We start from the raw sequence: 20,253 nt of genomic DNA, 5'->3' as shown, positions 1-20,253 counted from the left end.
GTATAGTCAAAAAATGCCATCTTCAGGTACAAAAATGTATTTCTCACCTAGTAAACTCAGTCTAAAGACTACTCAAGGTTAGTTGTTTGAATGTTTTAATTAACAATTATGACTAATTTTGATAATCTCTGCTCAAAATGCATCTTGCCAACATGAAGGTTCTACAAACAAACAAAAAAAAACCTGCTGGCCTGATGTTGACTGGTTCTTTGTAAGGTCCTGTAAATCCATGAATTTATTGCCAGAGCCACACTGCACACATCAATAAACCGTGGGACAGTAGTCTTACTTTCCAGGAGTGTCAGTTCTGCCTAAATCTCTCTCAAAGGAAGACATTCAGTTTTTCATGAAGTCATAAACAATTCTATAGCATTATCTAGGGGTAAGAAGGTCTATCTCCTGTTGTCTAAAGTCAGAGTCCATTACAACTCCATGAGAAACAAAATTGTTAAAAATGTAATCTATGTCAGAGTAGCAATGCAGAAACCATTGTTATAAGCAAATACAAATGTCAATGTTTGGTTCATGTTAACCAAAATGATCCTGAAGAGTTTTAAAATAAATCTGTATGGACTGATGAGACATAAGTAGAACATTCTGGCTGTTATGTATGGAGAAATCATACCAGTGGCCATTCATGACAGTGTTGGTGTTTATGGCTTAGGGTTGCTCTGCTGCATCAGGCATTGGAAGACCTTAACTAAAATTGGAAAACACCTTAAATTCTGCACTATATCAGACCATTCTTCAAGGGATGGTAGGCTATCTGTCTGTGAGCCAAGAGCACAACTGGACAATACAGCATTAAAATGCAGCATTAAAATGAAATTGTCCATCTGTACCTAAACCACACTGAGATGTTGTGGGCTGACCTGAAATGAATGTTTCATGCATTATAACTCACAAATATCACCGAGCTGAAGCAATCTGTGATATGAAATAGACCATAAATCCTAGTCGCTCTTTACAGCAAAATAAAAGTTTAACTGTATAATCTTATTAGTCATGAAAAGGACCCAACGAAACTCTTTTGAATATGATTTACAGAATAATTTTCTTTTTGTGTTGCTAATTTTATTGATTTAGTTAAAAATTGAGATGTTTAATGTTTTGCCATTATTATTAATAATGTTCCATATACTGCTAATCAAACCAACATGTGCCTGTATAAATGTTCTTTTAATACTTGTAGACTGTCATCTTTTATATGGCTGACATTTACTTTAAACAGCAACTTTCATAATTTAATCTATTTTGAAGTAACCCATCTGTTCATTTTCAACTCTGTGGGGTCTCAGGGTTAAAGTACTGGTGTGCAACGGTTTACATGTCTTCTTCCTTATCAAAATTTGTGAGTATAAATTGTGTACTTATGGACTGATAAAATCACAAAAAGGCACACAACAGAAAGAAATACATTACTTTTAGTCAGACTAGAAAGATGTAATTTTATTTTATTCAAGAAGGGGAATGGAATGCTGCATTATGTAGGTTTTAACCCTTCAAAAGGTGGTTCTTCCCTAGTATCTCTTTATTCACTAGCTGAGAATCAAGCTTGACTTTAATGACCAAGTTGTCCCCTTTTTGAAAACATACAGGTTTGTAATGAAATCTACAGTATTTATATTTTTAAAGTTGGTACCTGCATTGTACCACATACTGCATATGAAGATCTGTGAATAAGCTTCCTTTCTTTATCCATGTGCAGCCTGAATCATTTAAAGAATTGTGGACAGAGTACATTTAAAAACACCCAACCACACAAAACTCCCAGTTTTGTTGGAAGTGGTGTTTTTGTGTAAAACAATGAAATCTTTTGAAGCTTTTTTGACTCCTTTGTAAACACGATAATAAACTTGACAAAGACACCATTGTAAGCAGAAATCAAGTCAGGATCTGACTTGGATTCACACAATCAAAAGTGTGTGGTTCTGTGACTACATTACAATATATAGAGGTTTTACTTTCTTAGTATTCATTTAACTAATTCAGATATTGCAATAAAAATTGAATGTACTATACTTTTGTCACAAGCACTGCAGCAATTACAAATAATGTAAACTGAAAAAATTAAAAACAAAACTAATGTGATTGAAAATTGTTGCAAATATGAAATTAATAAAAGTGTTTACTAGCAGGCTGAGTTTTACATAGTTTTTTTTTTTTTTTTTTTAGAGTTTAAACTACCAAGGTGCTCAATGTATGTGCATTTTGCTGGTCCTAAACCTATTACTAGGTCATTCGGTGTTGCATAATAACACATGCAATTAAAAAGTGGCACCTACTAAAAATAAATGATTAAAACTATTAAAAATGAAGCTAAAATTTACTGTAATGTGGCTAAATTATGAGGTACCTGATATTCAGCAGAAGCTGGTTTACAAGTGAAAGTTATTAAAAAGCAATGCATAGTTAGTTACCTGTAATGCTGTAATGCCTTTGTTTGTTCCTGCCATTTTAAAGTCCATGTCCCCATTATAATCTTCAATTCCCTATCATTAAATATATTGGCATCAGATTCTTTAAGTAAGATAATTAGTAAATAAACATTCAAACAACAAAAAATCATGCTTTTTTCTTTTTTTATATTGATTAAGAAGACATGAGAAAGGATGTATACTGCGTCAATTTAGCACATATTTTCTAATTGTCAAAACAAGGAAGATCTCAGGATGCATTTTATTAAAACTTGTATGACTATAAAGCCATGCAAAAACAACTTAGGCCAAATTCAAGGATTTAAAAACAGAGATCTCAAACACACACTAAAATATTTGCAAATGACAACAGTACAAGTAATTATTAAAACTTCATAAAGAATGTTAGATCAAAACATTGGAAATTAAATGAGCGAACTGATTTCAGGTAAGGAAAAATACAATAAAAAGGCTCAATGATCTGAGGTTTAATTACTTGGATTTCAGCTATGATATACTGTAGGTTATATGGAATAATACATATTCAGAATATGTCAGTGTCTACACCAGTATCTTACATATTTAAATGTCACAATGTATTTTTTATTTTATAAGATAGTATTCATATCCTTTAGATGATTGGTGGCAGCGATACAGAAATTTATTACACAGTCAAGAAAAAAGAAAAAATAGCCTACTAAGATGTCAGTGAGCAATCTATAATCTTGAATTTCTGATAGCTTCTCCGTATTCATTTTTGTTACTAATCCCACAGCAACTCCTGCAACTGCAGATGAAATTGGAACACCTGAAAAACAAAAAGTATTTTCTTCTTAATTTCATTTTCTACATTTGTTGTAAACTGATAACACAGGTTAATAAGCAGTATAAATAGTGTATACTATGATTGGATTATGAGGCAGCTGCATCAATACATTTACTTTAAAACATAATTGGAAAAAAACTAAATAAATTCTTAGACAGTCATTATATAATATTTACAAGGAATATACATTTATAAAAAACTAGCAAAATACCCGCGCTTCGCAGCGGAGAAGTAGTGTGTTAAAGAGGTTATGAAAAAGTAAAGGAAACATTTTAAAAATAACGTAACATGACTGTCAATGTAATTGTGTTGTCATTGTTATGAGTGTTGCTGTCATATATATATATATATATATATATATATATATATATATATATATATATATATATATATATATATATATATATATATATACATGCACATATATTATATATATATTATATAATTTTTTTTTCTTTCTTCAGTAATATTTAATCTCCTTAAAGAAAAAGAACATATCCATTTTACTTTTTTTGTATCTCTTTAGTAATATTTTAGTGTAAAAGGATAACCAGCATTTAAACCTTTTATGTTACTTTATAAATTTATTTTACACAATGTTGAAAAATTAATAAGAAAGCTACATATTTTGGCAGCTGCTGCTTTAATTTTCAATGAAATGAAAAAAGCACTCCAAGAGAAAACGTCAATGAAGAAGAAACAGTTTGCACTATCTAAAAATGAGAAACCCTCATTTATAAAAGTTTGCTGCAGATGACTTAACTGAAAATAAATGAATAGTTCCTATGTGTATAATGCATATTTATCTATATATATATGTGTGTATATATATATATATATATGTGTCTATGTGTGTATATATATATATATATGTATATATGTGTGTATATATGTGTGTGTGTATATATATATATATATGTGTCTATGTGTGTATATATATATATATATGTATATATGTGTGTATATATATATATATATATATATATATATATATATATATATATATTATATATATGACAGCAACACTCATAACAATGACAACACAATTACATTGACAATCATGTAACGTTATTTTTAAAATGTTTCCTTTACTTTTTCATAACCTCTTTAACACACTACTACTCCGCTGCGAAGCGCGGGTATTTTGCTAGTATATAGATATATATATATATATAGATATATATATATATATATATATATATATATATATACCTATATCTATCTATATCTAAATCCCCGCGAAGTACTGCTTTTAAATTTTTATTAAGAAGAACAGAAAACCTTTTAAAATTGAGGGAAAATATACTAATAACAGTTTGTTAAGGATCTGTTTTTTTGTGAAGCTGCCTTCACTCGAGTGATCACTTCGAGCTGACTTGCTGGCTAACCATAAGCGTTACCTGGTAGGTAACCACCCATACAATCAGATTGTGAATCAGACTACGAATGCCGTGAATGTAATTACCCCGATCTACATGCTGTCAAATAAACGAACCACACGCCGTGGCGCAATTTTAGGGGCTTCGCCTCTAGCGCTGACGTCCGAGGTTCGATTCCCGTAAGGGAGTGAAGTGAGTGGGTGGTTACCTACCAGGTAACGCTTATGGTTGGCCAGCAAGTCAGGTAACATCAGCCACGGTGCCTTCAGTTGTGAGAAGCAGATCATAGAATGGATGAAAATAGTTTACTGTCAAATAATGCAAAGAGTACGCGACACGTCTTTCCCCCTTATTCTTGGCTCATCAGGCATACACACTCACTGCACTCGCTTACGGTAATCGAACCTCGGACGTCAGCGCTAGAGGGGCTTCGCAGCGGTGAAGTATTGCTTTTAAATTTTAATTAAGAAGAAAAGAAAACCTTTTTAAATTAAGTCTTAAAAAGAGGTGTAAAGATATTGACAATAAGCTACGCAAACCCACCAAGACATGCAATTGTTTAAATCAAGGCGCGAGTCGAAAAACACCATCCCATAATATTAGTTAACGATTAACACATTTCTATATGTATTGTAAGCATACAATACAACTGATAATATGTTGCGCTTATTTATCTGGTGTACTGACATTTTTGCGCGTTTAACGGCTGAAATCTAACGTGGTTTGTGCCCTTCAGAATGAAAAGAGTTTGCATTTACCTTTTTAATAAAAGGCGAGCTTTTAAGCCTGAGAAATCACCCCGTAAATGCACACGTTTAATTGCACATGTGTTAATATGTATGCTTACACAGTAATAAAAGACAGTCAACAATTAACGTCATTTACCTTCGTTCCCACATTTGACTTGTGCTGTAAATCTCTTCCTCGTTTTCAGTTCACGTGATTACATAGGAGGCGTAATACGTGATGACGCAATACGTGACTCCGCCTCCTCCATTAGAGTATATGGACAAAAAACAGGTTCCAGCTATGACCATTACGCGTAGAATTTCGAAATGAAACCTGCCTAACTTTTGTAAGTAAGCTGTAAGGAATGAGCCTGCCAAATTTCAGCCTTCTACCTACACAGGAAGTTGGAGAATTAGTGATGAGTGAGTCAGTCAAACAGGTTCCAGTTATGACCATTATGCGTAGAATTTCGAAATGAAACCTGCCTAACTTTTGTAAGTAAGCTGTAAGGAATGAGCCTGCCAAATTTCAGCCTTCTACCTACACGGGAAGTTGGAGAATTAGTGATGAGTGAGTGAGTCAGTCAGTCAGTCAGTCAGTGAGGGCTTTGCCTTTTATTAGTATAGATATATTTCAGAAGTATGGATACACTCTTCCCATAGGCTCACCACTAATGGGAGAGGCCAAGGAGGTCAGGTGCAGTGTGAGTTTGATGGTGGCTGAAGGCGGGGACCTTGGCGGTCCAATCCTCGGCTACAGAAGCTGGCTCTTGGGACGTGGAATGTCACCTCTCTGAAGGGGAAGGAGCCTGAGTTTGTGCGCGAGGTTGAGAGGTTCTGGCTAGATATAGTTGGGCTCACCTCTATGCACAGCTTGGACTCTGGAACCAATCTCCTTGAGAGGGGCTGGACTCTGTACCACTCTGGAGTTGCCCCCAGTGAGAGGCGCCGAGCGGGTGTGGGCATACTTATTGCCCCCCGACTTGGAGCCTGTACATTGGGTTTTACCCCGGTGGACGAGAGGGCAGCCTCCCTCCACCTTCGGGTGGGAGGACAGGTCCTAACTGTTGTTTATGCGTATGCACCGAACAGCAGTTCGGAGTACCCACCCTTTTTGGAGTCCCTGGAGGGGTTACTAGAGGGCATACCTTCTGGGGACTCCCTCGTATTGCTGGGAGACTTCAATGCTCACGTGGGCAATGACAGTGAGACCTGGAAGGGCGTGATTGATCTGAACCTGAGTGGTGTTTTGTTATTGGACTTCTGTGCTCGTCACGGATTGTCCATAACAAACACCATGTTCAAGCATAGGGGTGTTCATATGTGCACTTGGCACCATTTCACCCTAGGCGTCAGTTCGATGATCGACTTTGTGGTCGTGTCGTCGGACTTGCGGCCACATGTCTTGGACACTCGGGTGAAGAGAGGGGTGGAGCTGTCAACTGATCACCACCTGGTGGTGAGTTGGCTTCGATGGTGGGGGAGGATGCCGGTCAGGCCTGGTAGGCCCAAACGTGTTGTGAGGGTCTGCTGGGAACGTCTGGCAGAGCCCCCTGTCAGAAGTAGCTTCAACTCCCACCTCTGGCAGAACTTCGACCATGTCCCGAGGGAGGTGGGGGACATTGAGTCCGAATGGGCCATGTTCCGTGCCTCTATTGTTGAGGCGGCTGACCGGAGCTGTGGCCGTAAGGTGGTCGTGCCTGTCGTGGCGGCAATCCCTGAACCCGTTGGTGGACACCGGCGGTGAGGGATGCTGTCAAGCTGAAGAAGGAGTCCTACCGGTCCCTTTTGTCCTGTGGGACTCTGGAGGCAGCAGGGCCCCAGGGGTGGATGAGATACGCCCGGAGTTCCTCAAGGCTGTGGATGTTGTAGGGCTGTCTTGGTTGACATGTCTCTGCAACATCGCATGGACATCAGGGACCGTGCCTCTGGATTGGCAGACCGGGGTGGTGGTCCCCCTCTTTAAGAAGGGGGATCGGAGGGTGTGTTCCAACTACAGAGGGATCACACTCCTCAGCCTCCCTGGAAAAGTCTATTCGGGGGTTCTGGAGAGGAGGGTCCGTCAGATAGTCGAACCTCAGATTCAGGAGGAACAACGTGGTTTTCGTCCTGGTCGCGGAACAGTGGACAAGCGCTACACCCTTAGCAGAGTCCTGGAGGGTGCATGGGAGTTCGCCCAACCAGTCTACATGTGTTTTCTAGACTTGGAAAAGGCATTCGACCATGTCCCTCGGGGAATCCTGTGGGGGGTGCTCCGGGAGTATGGGGTACTGGACCCCCTGATAAGGGCTGTTCGGTCCCTGTACAACCGGATTCAGAGCTTGGTCCGTATTGCCAGCAGTAAGTCGAACCCGTTTCCAGTGAGAGTTGGACTCTGCCAGGGCTGCCCTTTGTCACCGATTCTGTTCATAACTTTTATGGACAGAATTTCTAGGCGCAGCCAGGGTGTTGAGGGGGTCCGGTTTGGTGGACTCAGGATTGGGTCACTGCTTTTTGCAGATGATGTTGTCCTGTTTGCTTCATCAGGCCGTGATCTTCAGCTCTCTCTGGATCGGTTCGCAGCTGAGTGTGAAGCGGCTGGGATGGGAATCAGCACCTCCAAATCTGAGACCATGGTCCTCAGCCAGAAAAAGGTGGAGTGCCCTCTCAGGGTTGGGATCGAGATCCTGCCTCAAGTGGAGGAGTTCAAGTATCTCGGGGTCTTGTTCATGAGTGAGGGAAGAATGGAGCATGAGATTAACAGGCGGATCGGTGCGGCATCCGCAGTGATGTGGGCTCTGCATCAGTCTGTCGTGGTGAAAAAGGAGCTGAGCCATAAGGCAAAGCTCTCAATTTACCAGTCGATCTATGTTCCTAACCTCACCTATGGTCATGAGCTATGGGTAGTGACCGAAAGAACGAGATCGCGAATACAAGAGGCTGAAATGAGTTTCCTCCGCAGGGTGTCTGGGCTCTCCCTTAAAGATAGGGTGAGAAGCTCAGTCATCCGGGAGGGGCTCAGAGTAGAGCCGCTGCTCCTCCGCATCGACAGGAGTCAGATGAGGTGGCTCAGGCATCTGATCAGGATGCCTCCTGGACGCCTCCCTGGTGAGGTGTTCCGGGCACGTCCAACCGGGAGGAGGCCCCGGGGAAGACCCAGGACACGCTGGAGACCCAGGACACTATGTCTCCCGGCTGGCCTGGTAACGCTTCGGGATTCTCTCGGAAGAGCTAGAAGAAGTGGCCAGGGAGAAGGGAGTCTGGGTATCTCTGCTCAAGCTGCTGCCCCCGCGACCCGACCTCGGATAAGTGGAAGAGGATGGATGGATGGATGGATGGATGGATGGATACACTCTGACTTGCCACCAACTTTCACACTTTAAAATTGTGTTCTTTAGGTACAACAACTCATTCTTGCTGTTTTATAGAAATGAAATAAGTAGTTTGACAACATCACTATAATAACTTAAATTTACAAGTGAATTACACCTTTAATTCTGAAAATATAACAAGGAAAGCCACTCATGCAGATAAAGGCTGTTACGTACATTGATTTGCAAAAGTATTCATTCCCCTAGGGGTTTGCCCTGTTTTGTCAAATTACAATTTGGAATTAAAATGGATTTTTATTTGGATTTTACAAAATAGACTAATCAATATAGTTAAAATTGTTGAAGTGGTATGAAAATAACATACCTTGCATATATAAAAAAATGAACACAAAGACCAAGGAGATCTCCAAACAGGTCAAAGACAAAGTTGTGGAGAAGTATAGATCAGGGCTGGGTTATAAAACATCATATCCTAAAGGTTGGATATCACTAATAAATCCATTATAATTTCCATTATAACAAAATGGAAAGAATAAAGCATCACTACACACCTGACAAAACTCACAGACCTGGCAGGGAGGGAATTAAACAGAGATGCAACAAAAGACACCTTAGGACAATTTTAAGCCGTATACTCCACAGAGCTGGGCTTTATAGATGAGTGGCCAGAAAAAAAGCCATTGCTTAAAGTAAAAATAAGTAAACACATTTGGAGTTTGCCTAACAGCATGTGGCAGACTTCCCAAACTATGAAATAAGGTTATCTGGTCAGATGAAACTAAAATTGAACTTTTGGCCATCACCCAAGACATGATGTATAGTGCAAACACAACACTTCCCAATCCCACAGTGAAGCATGATGGTGACAACATCATGCTGTGGAGACGTTTTTCTTTGACAGGGAGAGGAAAACTGGTCAAAATTTAAAGATAGCACAAAATACAGGGCAATTCTTGAGGAAAACCTGTTTCAGTTTCTCAGAGTTTTGAGACTGGGACCTTCCAATAGGACAATGACCCTAAACATACTGCTAAAGCTACATTGGAGTGGTTTAAAGGGAAACTGTTAAATGTCTTGGAATGGCTCAGTCAAAGCCCAGACCTCAATCTAACTGAGAATCTGTGGCATGACTTGAAGATCGCAGTACGCCAATGTAACCCATCTAACTTGATGGCGCTGGAGTAGTTTTGCCTTGAGGAATGGGTGAAAATCCCAGTGGCTGGAGGTGCTAAGCTAATAGAGACATTTCCAAAGAGTCTTGCGGCTATAATTGCAGCAAAATTATTGATTTTGCAGGGGTGAATAACTACGCACACTCATAATTCTGTTTTTTTTTTATCTTAATTATTGTTTACGTCACAATAAAAAAACATTTGCACCTTCAAAGTGGTAGGCATGTTGTAAATCAAATGGTGCTAACCCCAAAAATCCATTTTAATACCAGGATGTAATGTGGCAAAAAAATACAAACACAATAAGGATGAGTACTTTTTTCACAGCACTATAAATAACAGGTACATGCTAAAGAAAAGAAAATGCATACACAGCAGACAGATACAACCTAATAGATTCAGTCAAAGTAAAAAGTATGTGAACCCCTAGGAATTATCTATATTTATGTCTAATTCCCATATAAAACATGGTCGTATTTTCATGTCAGTCACAATAATGAACAAACACAATCTCCTATAACTAAAGATATACAGATTTTCAGATAATTTTTGACCATATTGAATAAATCATTCAAACTGTGAACCTGAAGGTTGGGAAAAGTAAGTGAACTCTAAGCTAATGACTTTTTAAAAAGCTCACTGCAGTCTCAATTTAGCACACCTGGAGTACATTTAATGAAACAAGATCAGAGGTGTGGCCTAGAATTACTTTGATTGATAAAAAACACTATAAAGTTTGAGTTTTTAACAAGAAGCATATCCAGATGGGAATCATGCCTCGCACAAAAGCTACGATCGAGAATTGTTAATCTACATAAGGCTGGAAAGGGTTACAAAGTCATCTGAAAGCGAGAATTGTTAATCTACATAAGGCTGGAAAGGGTTACAAAGTCATCTGAAAGATTTTAGATATTCATCAGTCTACTTTTAGGCAAGTTGTCTATAAATGGAGACAATTTGGTATTGTGGCTACTCTGCCTAGAAGTGGGCGCCCTGCCAATATGACCCCAAGAGCACAACACAAAGTCAGCAATGAGGTAAAGAAGAACCTTAGAGTGACAGCAAAGGACTTGAAGAAGTCATTAAAACTGGCAAACATCTCTGTTCATGAGTCAGCTAAACACTGAACAAGAAAGGAGTCCATGGCAGGACACCAAGAAGGAAGCCACTGCTATCAAAAAAGAACATTGCTGAACGCCTGAAGTTTGTGAAAGAGCACTTGGACACTCCACAACAGTACTGGGAAAATGTTTTGTGGAGTGATGAAACCAAAATTGAACTATTTGGGAGGAACAAGCAGAACTTCATTTGGCATAAAAAGGGCACTGCATATCAACATCAAAACATCATCCCTACAGTAAAGTAGGATGGAGGGAACATCATGATTTGGGCCTGCTTTGCTGCATCAGGGCCTGGATAGCTTGCCATCATTGAAGGGAAAATAAATCCTCAAGTTTATCAACAAATTCTCCAAGATAATGTGAGGGTGTCTGTCACCTTAAGCTCAGAACAGGCTGGGTGATGCAACAGGACAATGACCCCAAACATTGCAGCAAATACACAGCACAATGGCTTCAGAAAAACAAACTCCGCCTTTTGGAGTGGCCCAGTCACAGCCCAGATCTCAATCCTATTGAGATGCTGTGGAATGACTTGAAGACAGCCATACACAGAAGACAACCAAAGAATATGGAAAAGTTAAGGCAGTTCTACAAGGAAGAATGGACTAAAATTCCCCCCGCACGATGTGCAGGACTGATCTGCAGTTACAGGAAGTGCCTGGTTGAGGTCATTGCTGCCACAATACATGGGAGGTGTGGCAGAGAATACAAAACATCACAAACTACAGAGGCTGTGATGCAGCAACAGGAGATCTGAGTGCGCCGCTAGCAGAGGAGCTAGCTTTGAATCATCACAGCAGCAGCACTCACCTGCTCCTGCCCTGCTTCCACCTTCACCGGGTTCCTGTACCACTCCACTCACTGTAAAGGGGCACGATATCAGACAGGTACTCCTGGCAGTGAACCCCAAGAAGGCTGCCGGCCCAGATGGAGTACCTGGTAGAGTGCTCAGAGCATGTGCCCACCAGCTCACCTTTATCTTCACCAAAATCTTCAACCTAAAATCAGCCACAATCATACCAGTGCCGAAGAAGTCTCCCATCACCAGCCTAAATGATTATCGCCCTGCGGCCCTCATTTCGGTAATCATGAAGTCCTTCGAGAGACTGGTTCTCCAGCACATCAAGGACTATCTCCCACAAGACTTCGATCCCTACCAATTCGCATATCGCGCGAACAGATCCACAGAAGACACCATTGCCGTAGCTCTCCACACTGTGCTGAGCCATTTGGAGCAGCAGCAGAGCTACGTTCGGATGCTCTTTGTGGATTACGGCTTAGCTTTTAGTACAATCATTCCTGACATTTTCATCACCAAACTGGTCATTCTTGGCCTCCCCCTTCTCACGTGTCTGAATAAAAGATCTTCTTACCAACCGGCTCCAGACTGTGAGACTTGGCTCCCACCTCTCCTCCATTCGCAAACTGAATACCGGTACCCCACAAGACTGTGTGCTGAGCCCCCTCCTGTACTGTCTCTACACCCATGACTGCAGTCCGGCCCACAACAACAACCTTATCGTCAAGTTTGCTGACAACACCACAGTGGTCGGACTCATCTCAAAGGGAGACAAGGCAGCTTACAGAGAAGAGGTCCTGAAGTTGGCAGCCTGGTGTTCAAAGAACAATCTGGCTCTGAACACCAGGAAAACCAAGGAGATCATTGTCGACTTCATGAGGCACAGCACCGACTTAGCCACCCTTTACATCAACGGCGAGTGTGTGGAGAGGGTCCATACCTTCCGGTTTCTCTGTGTCCTTATCTCCGCTGGCATCTCCTGGACAGACAACATCACAGCAGTCATCAAGAAGGCTCAGCAGCGGTTACACTTCCTGAGGGTCCTCAGAAAGCACAACTGCTACTGACCTTCTACCGCTCGTCCATCAAGAGTCTGCTGACGTATGTATCACAGTATGGTATGGCAGCTGCACTATGGCAGACAGGGAAAGGCTTCAGATAGTAGTAAATGCAGCACAGAAGATCATCGGCTGCCCTCTCCCCTCCCTGATGGACATTTACACCTCCCGCTGCCTCAGCAGAGCAAAAAACATCATCAAGGACAGCTCCCACCCTGGCTCTGATCTGTTTGACCTGTTGCCCTCAGGGAAGTGCTACAGGTGCATAACAACAAGGACAAACAGACTCAAGAACATTTTTTTCCCCAAAAGCCATAACCATTCTAAACTCACACATGTACTGACTACAAAGTCTAACCCCCCAACCCCTGGACTTCCTTCTATCCATCAACTCTGCAGCCACGTTTTGCAACATTTATTTATTTGTTGTGTTCTACATATACAGTATGTCTGCACTGGAGAAGCTGCTTTTAATCTCATTGTACATGTGTATAGTGACAATAAAAGGCATTCTATTCTATTCTAGTCAAAGGAGGGTCAACCAGTTATTAAATCCCAAGGTTCACTTACTTTTTCCACTACCACTGTGAATCTTGAATGCATTTGTAAAATAAAGACATAAAAGAGTAGATTTTTTTGTGTGTCATTAGCTTAAGCTCATTGTGTATACCAGTACCTGTGACTTAGATGAAGATCAGATCACTTTTTTATGACCAATTCATGCAGTAAACCAGATATTTCCAAAGAGTTCACATACTTTTTACTTTGACTGTAACTATGAACACCAGCATGCTGATTGCTGATTTCAAATTATTTTCAGTACAAGACATTTGTGAATTTGCCAACTCATAATGACAAGGAAGAGGAAAAGAAAATGAAAAATTGTATTTGTTTTTGAGTGGAATCATCACTGCGAAATTCATATGCAGAAACATGTGGACGGGTTTGATGCAAAAGTGTGGTATTTGAATTTGAAATGTCGAAGGACATGTTAAATTACTTTTATCAACATATGTCTGTAAGACTTTGTTTGAAAAATATGTCCTTGAAGTGCACTATTTCAGAATACACATTAACTGTATTGGTAGGTAACAGTTGTAGAGTACCACAAACAGTTGAACCAGCTTTTATTTTGCATTTCACATTTCTCCAAAATATTCAAAAAATTAAAAAAAAAATAGAATTGTGCAGCACTACGTACATTTTTTTAAAGGCAACTATGTATTTAACCCACCACCTAATAGGTAGCTTACAGTGATGGCGACAGCACAATCATTATCTTACCAAGGTAGGCCCCAAAAATAGGTAGGTCCCAAAAAATAAACTGACTAGCCTAATAAAATCAAAAAAATTAAATGAAACCAAAATATGATTATTAATAAACATTTACCCATTGACCCACTCTACTGTGTTAACTGTGAAGAACATTTTAGCATGCCAGAAGTAAATATGTAGACTGTAATAAATTAAATCATAGACAGTGGTGAATAATGGAGGATGACACCTGCAAGTTTTAATCCAAGTTTTAATGAAAACCATTTTGATAGAGGCTTGTCCTTTAAATGAAATCAGTCTCTAGTAATGCATTTAATGTGTAGTGTTCCAGTCATGTTGCCACTTCTGTGTCACTGTAGTCCAGTTAGAAAATTATTATTTGCACTAGCTGCGCTACCCATCTATGACGGGGTGAAATGTAAATAATCAATGTAGACCACAGTGTTAACTTTTGCAATACACCATGCAATGCATAGGTCTCTGTTATATGTCATTTGGTGTGGAGTCCGTAAAAGCAGTGTTAATGTTTGTGATGAGCCACCTGTTGGAATGACAAATGCAATGCATTTTATTACTAAAATGTGTGTGATATGCCATCTGTTGGAATGACTGAGACATAGCCATTGGACAGACTCACAGGCACTCATCCTTTTATTAGGGTGATTACTATTACTGTTTTTGTTGAATTATTGTTTATTTATAACCTATGATTTGTTGCTCTCCCCCCAATGTTTATGATAAGTCAACATAAAACAAACATTTTAATTGTAAAAAAATACTTTATAGAGTCTTTTTATGAAACAAGATATGGGGTCTAATACAGGGAATCAGGGCACAACCAATCTGAAACAGGCCCAATAACAACTAAAATTACAACTGTTTACCTGCATCCATTAGTGCCAAACTCCCACCACATGCAGAAGCCATAGAAGATGATCCTGAAATGTGAGATTGAGAAGAAAAATATTTAGTTTAATTTATGAAATTACATCATATTTAATTGGTGTATCATTCATTCAAACACATTTCTGTTTGAGAGACATATAAACTTACCATTTGACTCTAAAACCTCTGATGTTACTCGGATTGTGAAAGGGAAATCTTTAGGTATAACAGGTCTCAGAGATTTTTCAGCCAATGCACCTGTATTTATAAATTACTCTGAATAATCAATGGAAAAAATGCATAACATTTTGTTTTACAACTGCTATTCTTAATTCACATACCATGGCCAAGCTCTCTCCGGTTCAAACCACTGACCTTTCCAATTTCATTGGTTGCATAGGGAGGAAACTAGAAAATATGAAAAAAAATGTGAACCTTGTATCTATATATCTGCATGAAAGAAAATCCCTTAATTGTTAACACACCAATGCAAATACTGTGTCACTAAGCTGTATCGCTGCACAAATACTTTAGCCAGTTTAGTTGTTTTGTTGTGAAATTAATTTATCACAATATGTCCCCAATAACTTTCAACAGTCAATCAAACATTATCATTTTAATTTTTCTTAATAAAAAAAAAGATAAAAAAATTGTTTAATTTAGTATGCCTTACCTCATAATGCAGCATAAAGTTCTTGTCTTTCAAACCACTGCCAATAAATGAGAATACAACAGATGAGCCTGATTTTTTTAATATAGAATTATTAATATTAAAGGTATCCAGTATTAACAGTAATTATATTACAGGATGTGTCAAATTGTGGAATCTATGAACAGCTCTCTGATATTTAGTATGTCATGCTTTTTTAATTATATCTGCAAACGTGCCAACGAGCACAAATCTAACAATGTAAAACTGCCAAGAATTTTTTTTTTTAATTTTTTGGAAGCACTTAAATAATATTTACTAGTCAAAAAAATAATAAAAACCATTGCTTTAAAATCCTTATTATCAATCACTTCTTTATTTCAGTAATTTTGGCGCACACTGTTTTTATACCTTGGACCAGAACAGTGCCCTTTGTGCCACTGGCTCCATTATTAAATCAGTTTATCCATCCATATTTATTATTGTTTTTTTTGTGGGGTATGGGGATATGATACCCAATGGTGAGGAAGGGGTGTTTTTTTTAATCACATCCTGTTTCTTTCCATATTTCATCTACTCTCTATGAACTATTAATTTTGCCTCACTCAGACAGAGAATACACAAAAAAATTAACCTGTTCTTAATGGATTTTTAAAAGAAGGCAATTGTTTAACAATTTACCTGCAAGACTAATAACCACACTGCATGCCTCATTAAAATATCCTGAAAGTAATTTGCTAAGCTGTAGCTGGTACAATACTGCTCTGAGTCAGAAGATGTCTCGGGCTACCTTCTAAATAAAAAGGTAATTTATAAAATGCATTAATGGACTATTTGTAAGTAGTATAATAAAAACCTTAGGAAAGACTTTTCCCAATGAGAAAACCCCTGCATGAACTAATTACTGCATATCACGGATATTGCCGAATTGCGAATTTGGGCTAGTTCTGTACTTGACAAAACAACTATGACTAATGAATTTCTAGAGTTGTTAGCCATTCATGGGAATACAGGGATCTATATTTTATGATACATTCATTTTATACTCGGGGGGCTTCGCTCGCCAACCCCCATTTTTGTTTTTCCAGATACACACGTTTAAGAGTTTTGTTTCTTTGAATTGTTGCTATTTCATTAGATTCACTTTTATTTCTGAACCTCTGTAAAAACAATATTTGGAATCTTTCGAGTCCCAATGTGCCCAATCTATTAAATGAGGTCCGTGAGATGTGTTTAATGACTTTGTACCAATCATTCAGGATAGGTTTCTCTGTTTAGAATTTCAGCACAAACAAAACAATCCACATCATCAGCAGTTAATAATGTTTTTTGCAAAGTAACCAATAAATGCATGTGAGGTAAACTCCGTTTTTGAAATTCTCTTAACTTAAACTTCAAAGCCTTACAATATTTACAGTGGTGTGAAAAACTATTTGCCCCCTTCCTGATTTCTTATTCTTTTGCATGTTTGTCACACAAAATGTTTCTGATCATCAAACACATTTAACCATTAGTCAAATATAACACAAATAAACACAAAATGCAGTTTGTAAATGGTGGTTTTTATTATTTAGGGAGAAAAAAAAATCCAAACCTACATGGCCCTGTGTGAAAAAGTAATTGCCCCCTGAACCTAATAACTGGTTGGGCCACCCTTAGCAGCAATAACTGCAATCAAGCGTTTGCAATAACTTGCAATGAGTCTGTTACAGCGCTCTGGAGGAATTTTGGCCCACTCATCTTTGCAAAATTGTTGTAATTCAGCTTTATTTGAGGGTTTTCTAGCATGAACCGCCTTTTTAAGGTCATGCCATAGCATCTCAATTGGATTCAGGTCAGGACTTTGACTAGGCCACTCCAAAGTCTTCATTTTGTTTTTCTTCAGCCATTCAGAGGTGGATTTGCTGGTGTGTTTTGGGTCATTGTCCTGTTGCAGCACCCAAGATCGCTTCAGCTTGAGTTGACGAACAGATGGCCGGACATTCTCCTTCAGGATTTTTTGGTAGACAGTAGAATTCATGGTTCCATCTATCACAGCAAGCCTTCCAGGTCCTGAAGCAGCAAAACAACCCCAGACCATCACACTACCACCACCATATTTTACTGTTGGTATGATGTTCTTTTTCTGAAATGCTGTGTTCCTTTTACGCCAGATGTAACGGGACATTTGCCTTCCAAAAAGTTCAACTTTTGTCTCATCAGTCCACAAGGTATTTTCCCAAAAGTCTTGGCAATCATTGAGATGTTTCTTAGCAAAATTGAGACGAGCCCTAATGTTCTTTTTGCTTAACAGTGGTTTGCGTCTTGGAAATCTGCCATGCAGGCCGTTTTTGCCCAGTCTCTTTCTTATGGTGGAGTCGTGAACACTGACTTTAATTGAGGCAAGTGAGGCCTGCAGTTCTTTAGACGTTGTCCTGGGGTCTTTTGTGACCTCTCGGATGAGTCGTCTCTGCGCTCTTGGGGTAATTTTGGTCGGCCGGCCACTCCTGGGAAGGTTCACCACTGTTCCATGTTTTTGCCATTTGTGGATAATGGCTTTCACTGTGGTTCGCTGGAGTCCCAAAGCTTTAGAAATGGCTTTATAACCTTTACCAGACTGATAGATCTCAATTACTTCTGTTCTCATTTGTTCCTGAATTTCTTTGGATCTTGGCATGATGTCTAGCTTTTGAGGTGCTTTTGGTCTACTTCTCTGTGTCAGGCAGCTCCTATTTAAGTGATTTCTTGATTGAAACAGGTGTGGCAGTAATCAGGCCTGGGGGTGGCTACGGAAATTGAACTCAGGTGTGATACACCACAGTTAGGTTATTTTTTAACAAGGGGGCAATTACTTTTTCACACAGGGCCATGTAGGTTTGGATTTTTTTTCTCCCTAAATAATAAACACCATCATTTAAAAACTGCATTTTGTGTTTACTTGTGTTATATTTGACTAATGGTTAAATGTGTTTGATGATCAGAAACATTTTGTGTGACAAACATGCAAAAGAATAAGAAATCAGGAAGGGGGCAAATAGTTTGTCACACCACTGTACATACTTCTAACATATCACCTGTGTCCATATATTCGATCTCTATTCGACATTTCGTTATTTCTCCGAGTAATAATTTCTCTTTCTTTGCGCTAATGCAATGTTTACTTTCTTTGTTTTGACACTGTCGTTGTTTTCTGCTTTCATATTCTGTATCTTGCTCTGCATGTGTTTCGTGCCTACGTTTTTTTTGAAGCTTTTGAATTCCAGTTTTCATTATCTCTAACCTGCTCTCCATGTGTTTGGCCCCCTTTTTTAACCTCTGTATGACGTTTTACTTTGTTTTCTACTCAGTCTTTTATTTCTGACCTCGCTTTATCCTGCTTTTGTTTCAATGACACCTGGTCCATGGTGATTATATTTTCCCTTTTTCGAGTAATAATTTCCATTTGTTTGCGATCTTGTGATCTTTACTGTACTGTCAATAATGCATCACTGTAATGTGATTCACCTATGCTGTATAGTTTGGACGTGTGAGGATGACGTACGTTTAATACGGAGCGTTCGCCCGTGTCACTCTGGGGCCCCCCACTGTTAATACGGAGCTCCTTCCGTACTATTATGCGGTGCATTGTGGACCACTGTGGAGTCCATAGTGTTTCCCGTTTCACTTTGTATCTTGGTCAGTCGAGCTCTTTCTTTTTGGAGCCGTGCTTGCCTGGTTTGCGGCATTTCAGACGCGCGTTGTAGGCGCCTGCGTTCATTAATTATATCCAGGTGGGCTCGTTTTTGTATCTCGGTCACTCGAGCTCTTTCGTTTTGAACCCGTGCCTGCTTTGCCTCCGCAGTTTGAGACGCGCGTTGTAGGTGTCTACATTCATTATATCTGTCCATGTGGGCTCGTTGTTGTAGCTGTGTTAGTTGTAGAGCTGTTTGGTTTTGGAGCCGAGACAGTTTTGCTTCCGCGGTTTCAGACGTGTGTCCGTACTATCTCGGGTTTGATGTGTGAACCTTTGTGGACCCCGTAGTGTGTCCCGTTTTACTCTGGGGCGGGGCGTTGACTCCTCTTGTTTTACTATGTCTCCTGCGTCCATGGGCATGTACCTGCTTCCATATTACTTCTCTCCCGAAGTAAGTAAGTCTGAGGCGGGGGGCTTTGTGTGGTGCCTGCGTGTCGTTCGTAGTCTCTCCCGTTTCACTCTGGGGCGGGGGGGCTTTATGTGGCGCCTGCGCACTATGTCTCCTGCGTCCACGGGCATGTACCTGCTTCCATATCTGGTTTACCATTCTCGGTTAGTAATATGGATTACGGTCTTTCCACTGGAAAAAAAAGTCTCAGTTATGCCAAAGGTAGCTCTTTCATGACTACAGCAAATTGGATTTTATTTTGTACTGTCAGGTTACATTAAGCAATATGTGAACTGTAAAAAAAAAAATTCAATGAATGTCCTTCCAAGTGGTAGCTAGCTAATAGTATGAAAATTCAATCATCTCTTTGTTAATCCACTCTGCTGATTGTGACTTAAACCTGATTACTCATTTCACTAGACAAACGCTTACCCCAAAAATAGTATTTTGGATTTGTATTTAGAGCAATGAGATTCTTTTCTGATACATTTCTTCCCTCGTTTTTTTTAAAACTTGACTTTAATAACTGTTTT

The 20,253-nt window shown here is 39.4% G+C and overlaps 1 protein-coding gene across 1 annotated transcript in view; it reads right to left on the bottom strand.

Annotated features, from left to right (window-relative positions):
- LOC114665664 (polyribonucleotide nucleotidyltransferase 1, mitochondrial) overlaps positions 1 to 20,253 on the bottom strand; it is a 90,070-nt gene that overhangs the window by 20,833 nt on the left and 48,984 nt on the right. The window contains exons 15-20 of the mRNA XM_028820272.2: positions 15,645 to 15,681; positions 15,313 to 15,379; positions 15,140 to 15,229; positions 14,971 to 15,024; positions 3,116 to 3,225; positions 2,421 to 2,492 (exon numbers count right to left, since the gene is read on the bottom strand). Coding sequence (XP_028676105.2) covers positions 2,421 to 2,492; positions 3,116 to 3,225; positions 14,971 to 15,024; positions 15,140 to 15,229; positions 15,313 to 15,379; positions 15,645 to 15,681 — 430 coding nt within the window. The remainder of the gene's footprint in view (positions 1 to 2,420; positions 2,493 to 3,115; positions 3,226 to 14,970; positions 15,025 to 15,139; positions 15,230 to 15,312; positions 15,380 to 15,644; positions 15,682 to 20,253) is intronic.

This window comes from Erpetoichthys calabaricus, chromosome 15 (genome assembly GCF_900747795.2).
Source record: "Erpetoichthys calabaricus chromosome 15, fErpCal1.3, whole genome shotgun sequence".
Taxonomy (NCBI): Eukaryota; Metazoa; Chordata; class Cladistia; order Polypteriformes; family Polypteridae; genus Erpetoichthys; species Erpetoichthys calabaricus.
Note: the sequence above shows the minus strand (reverse complement) of the source record. Positions and strands in the feature narration are given on the sequence as shown.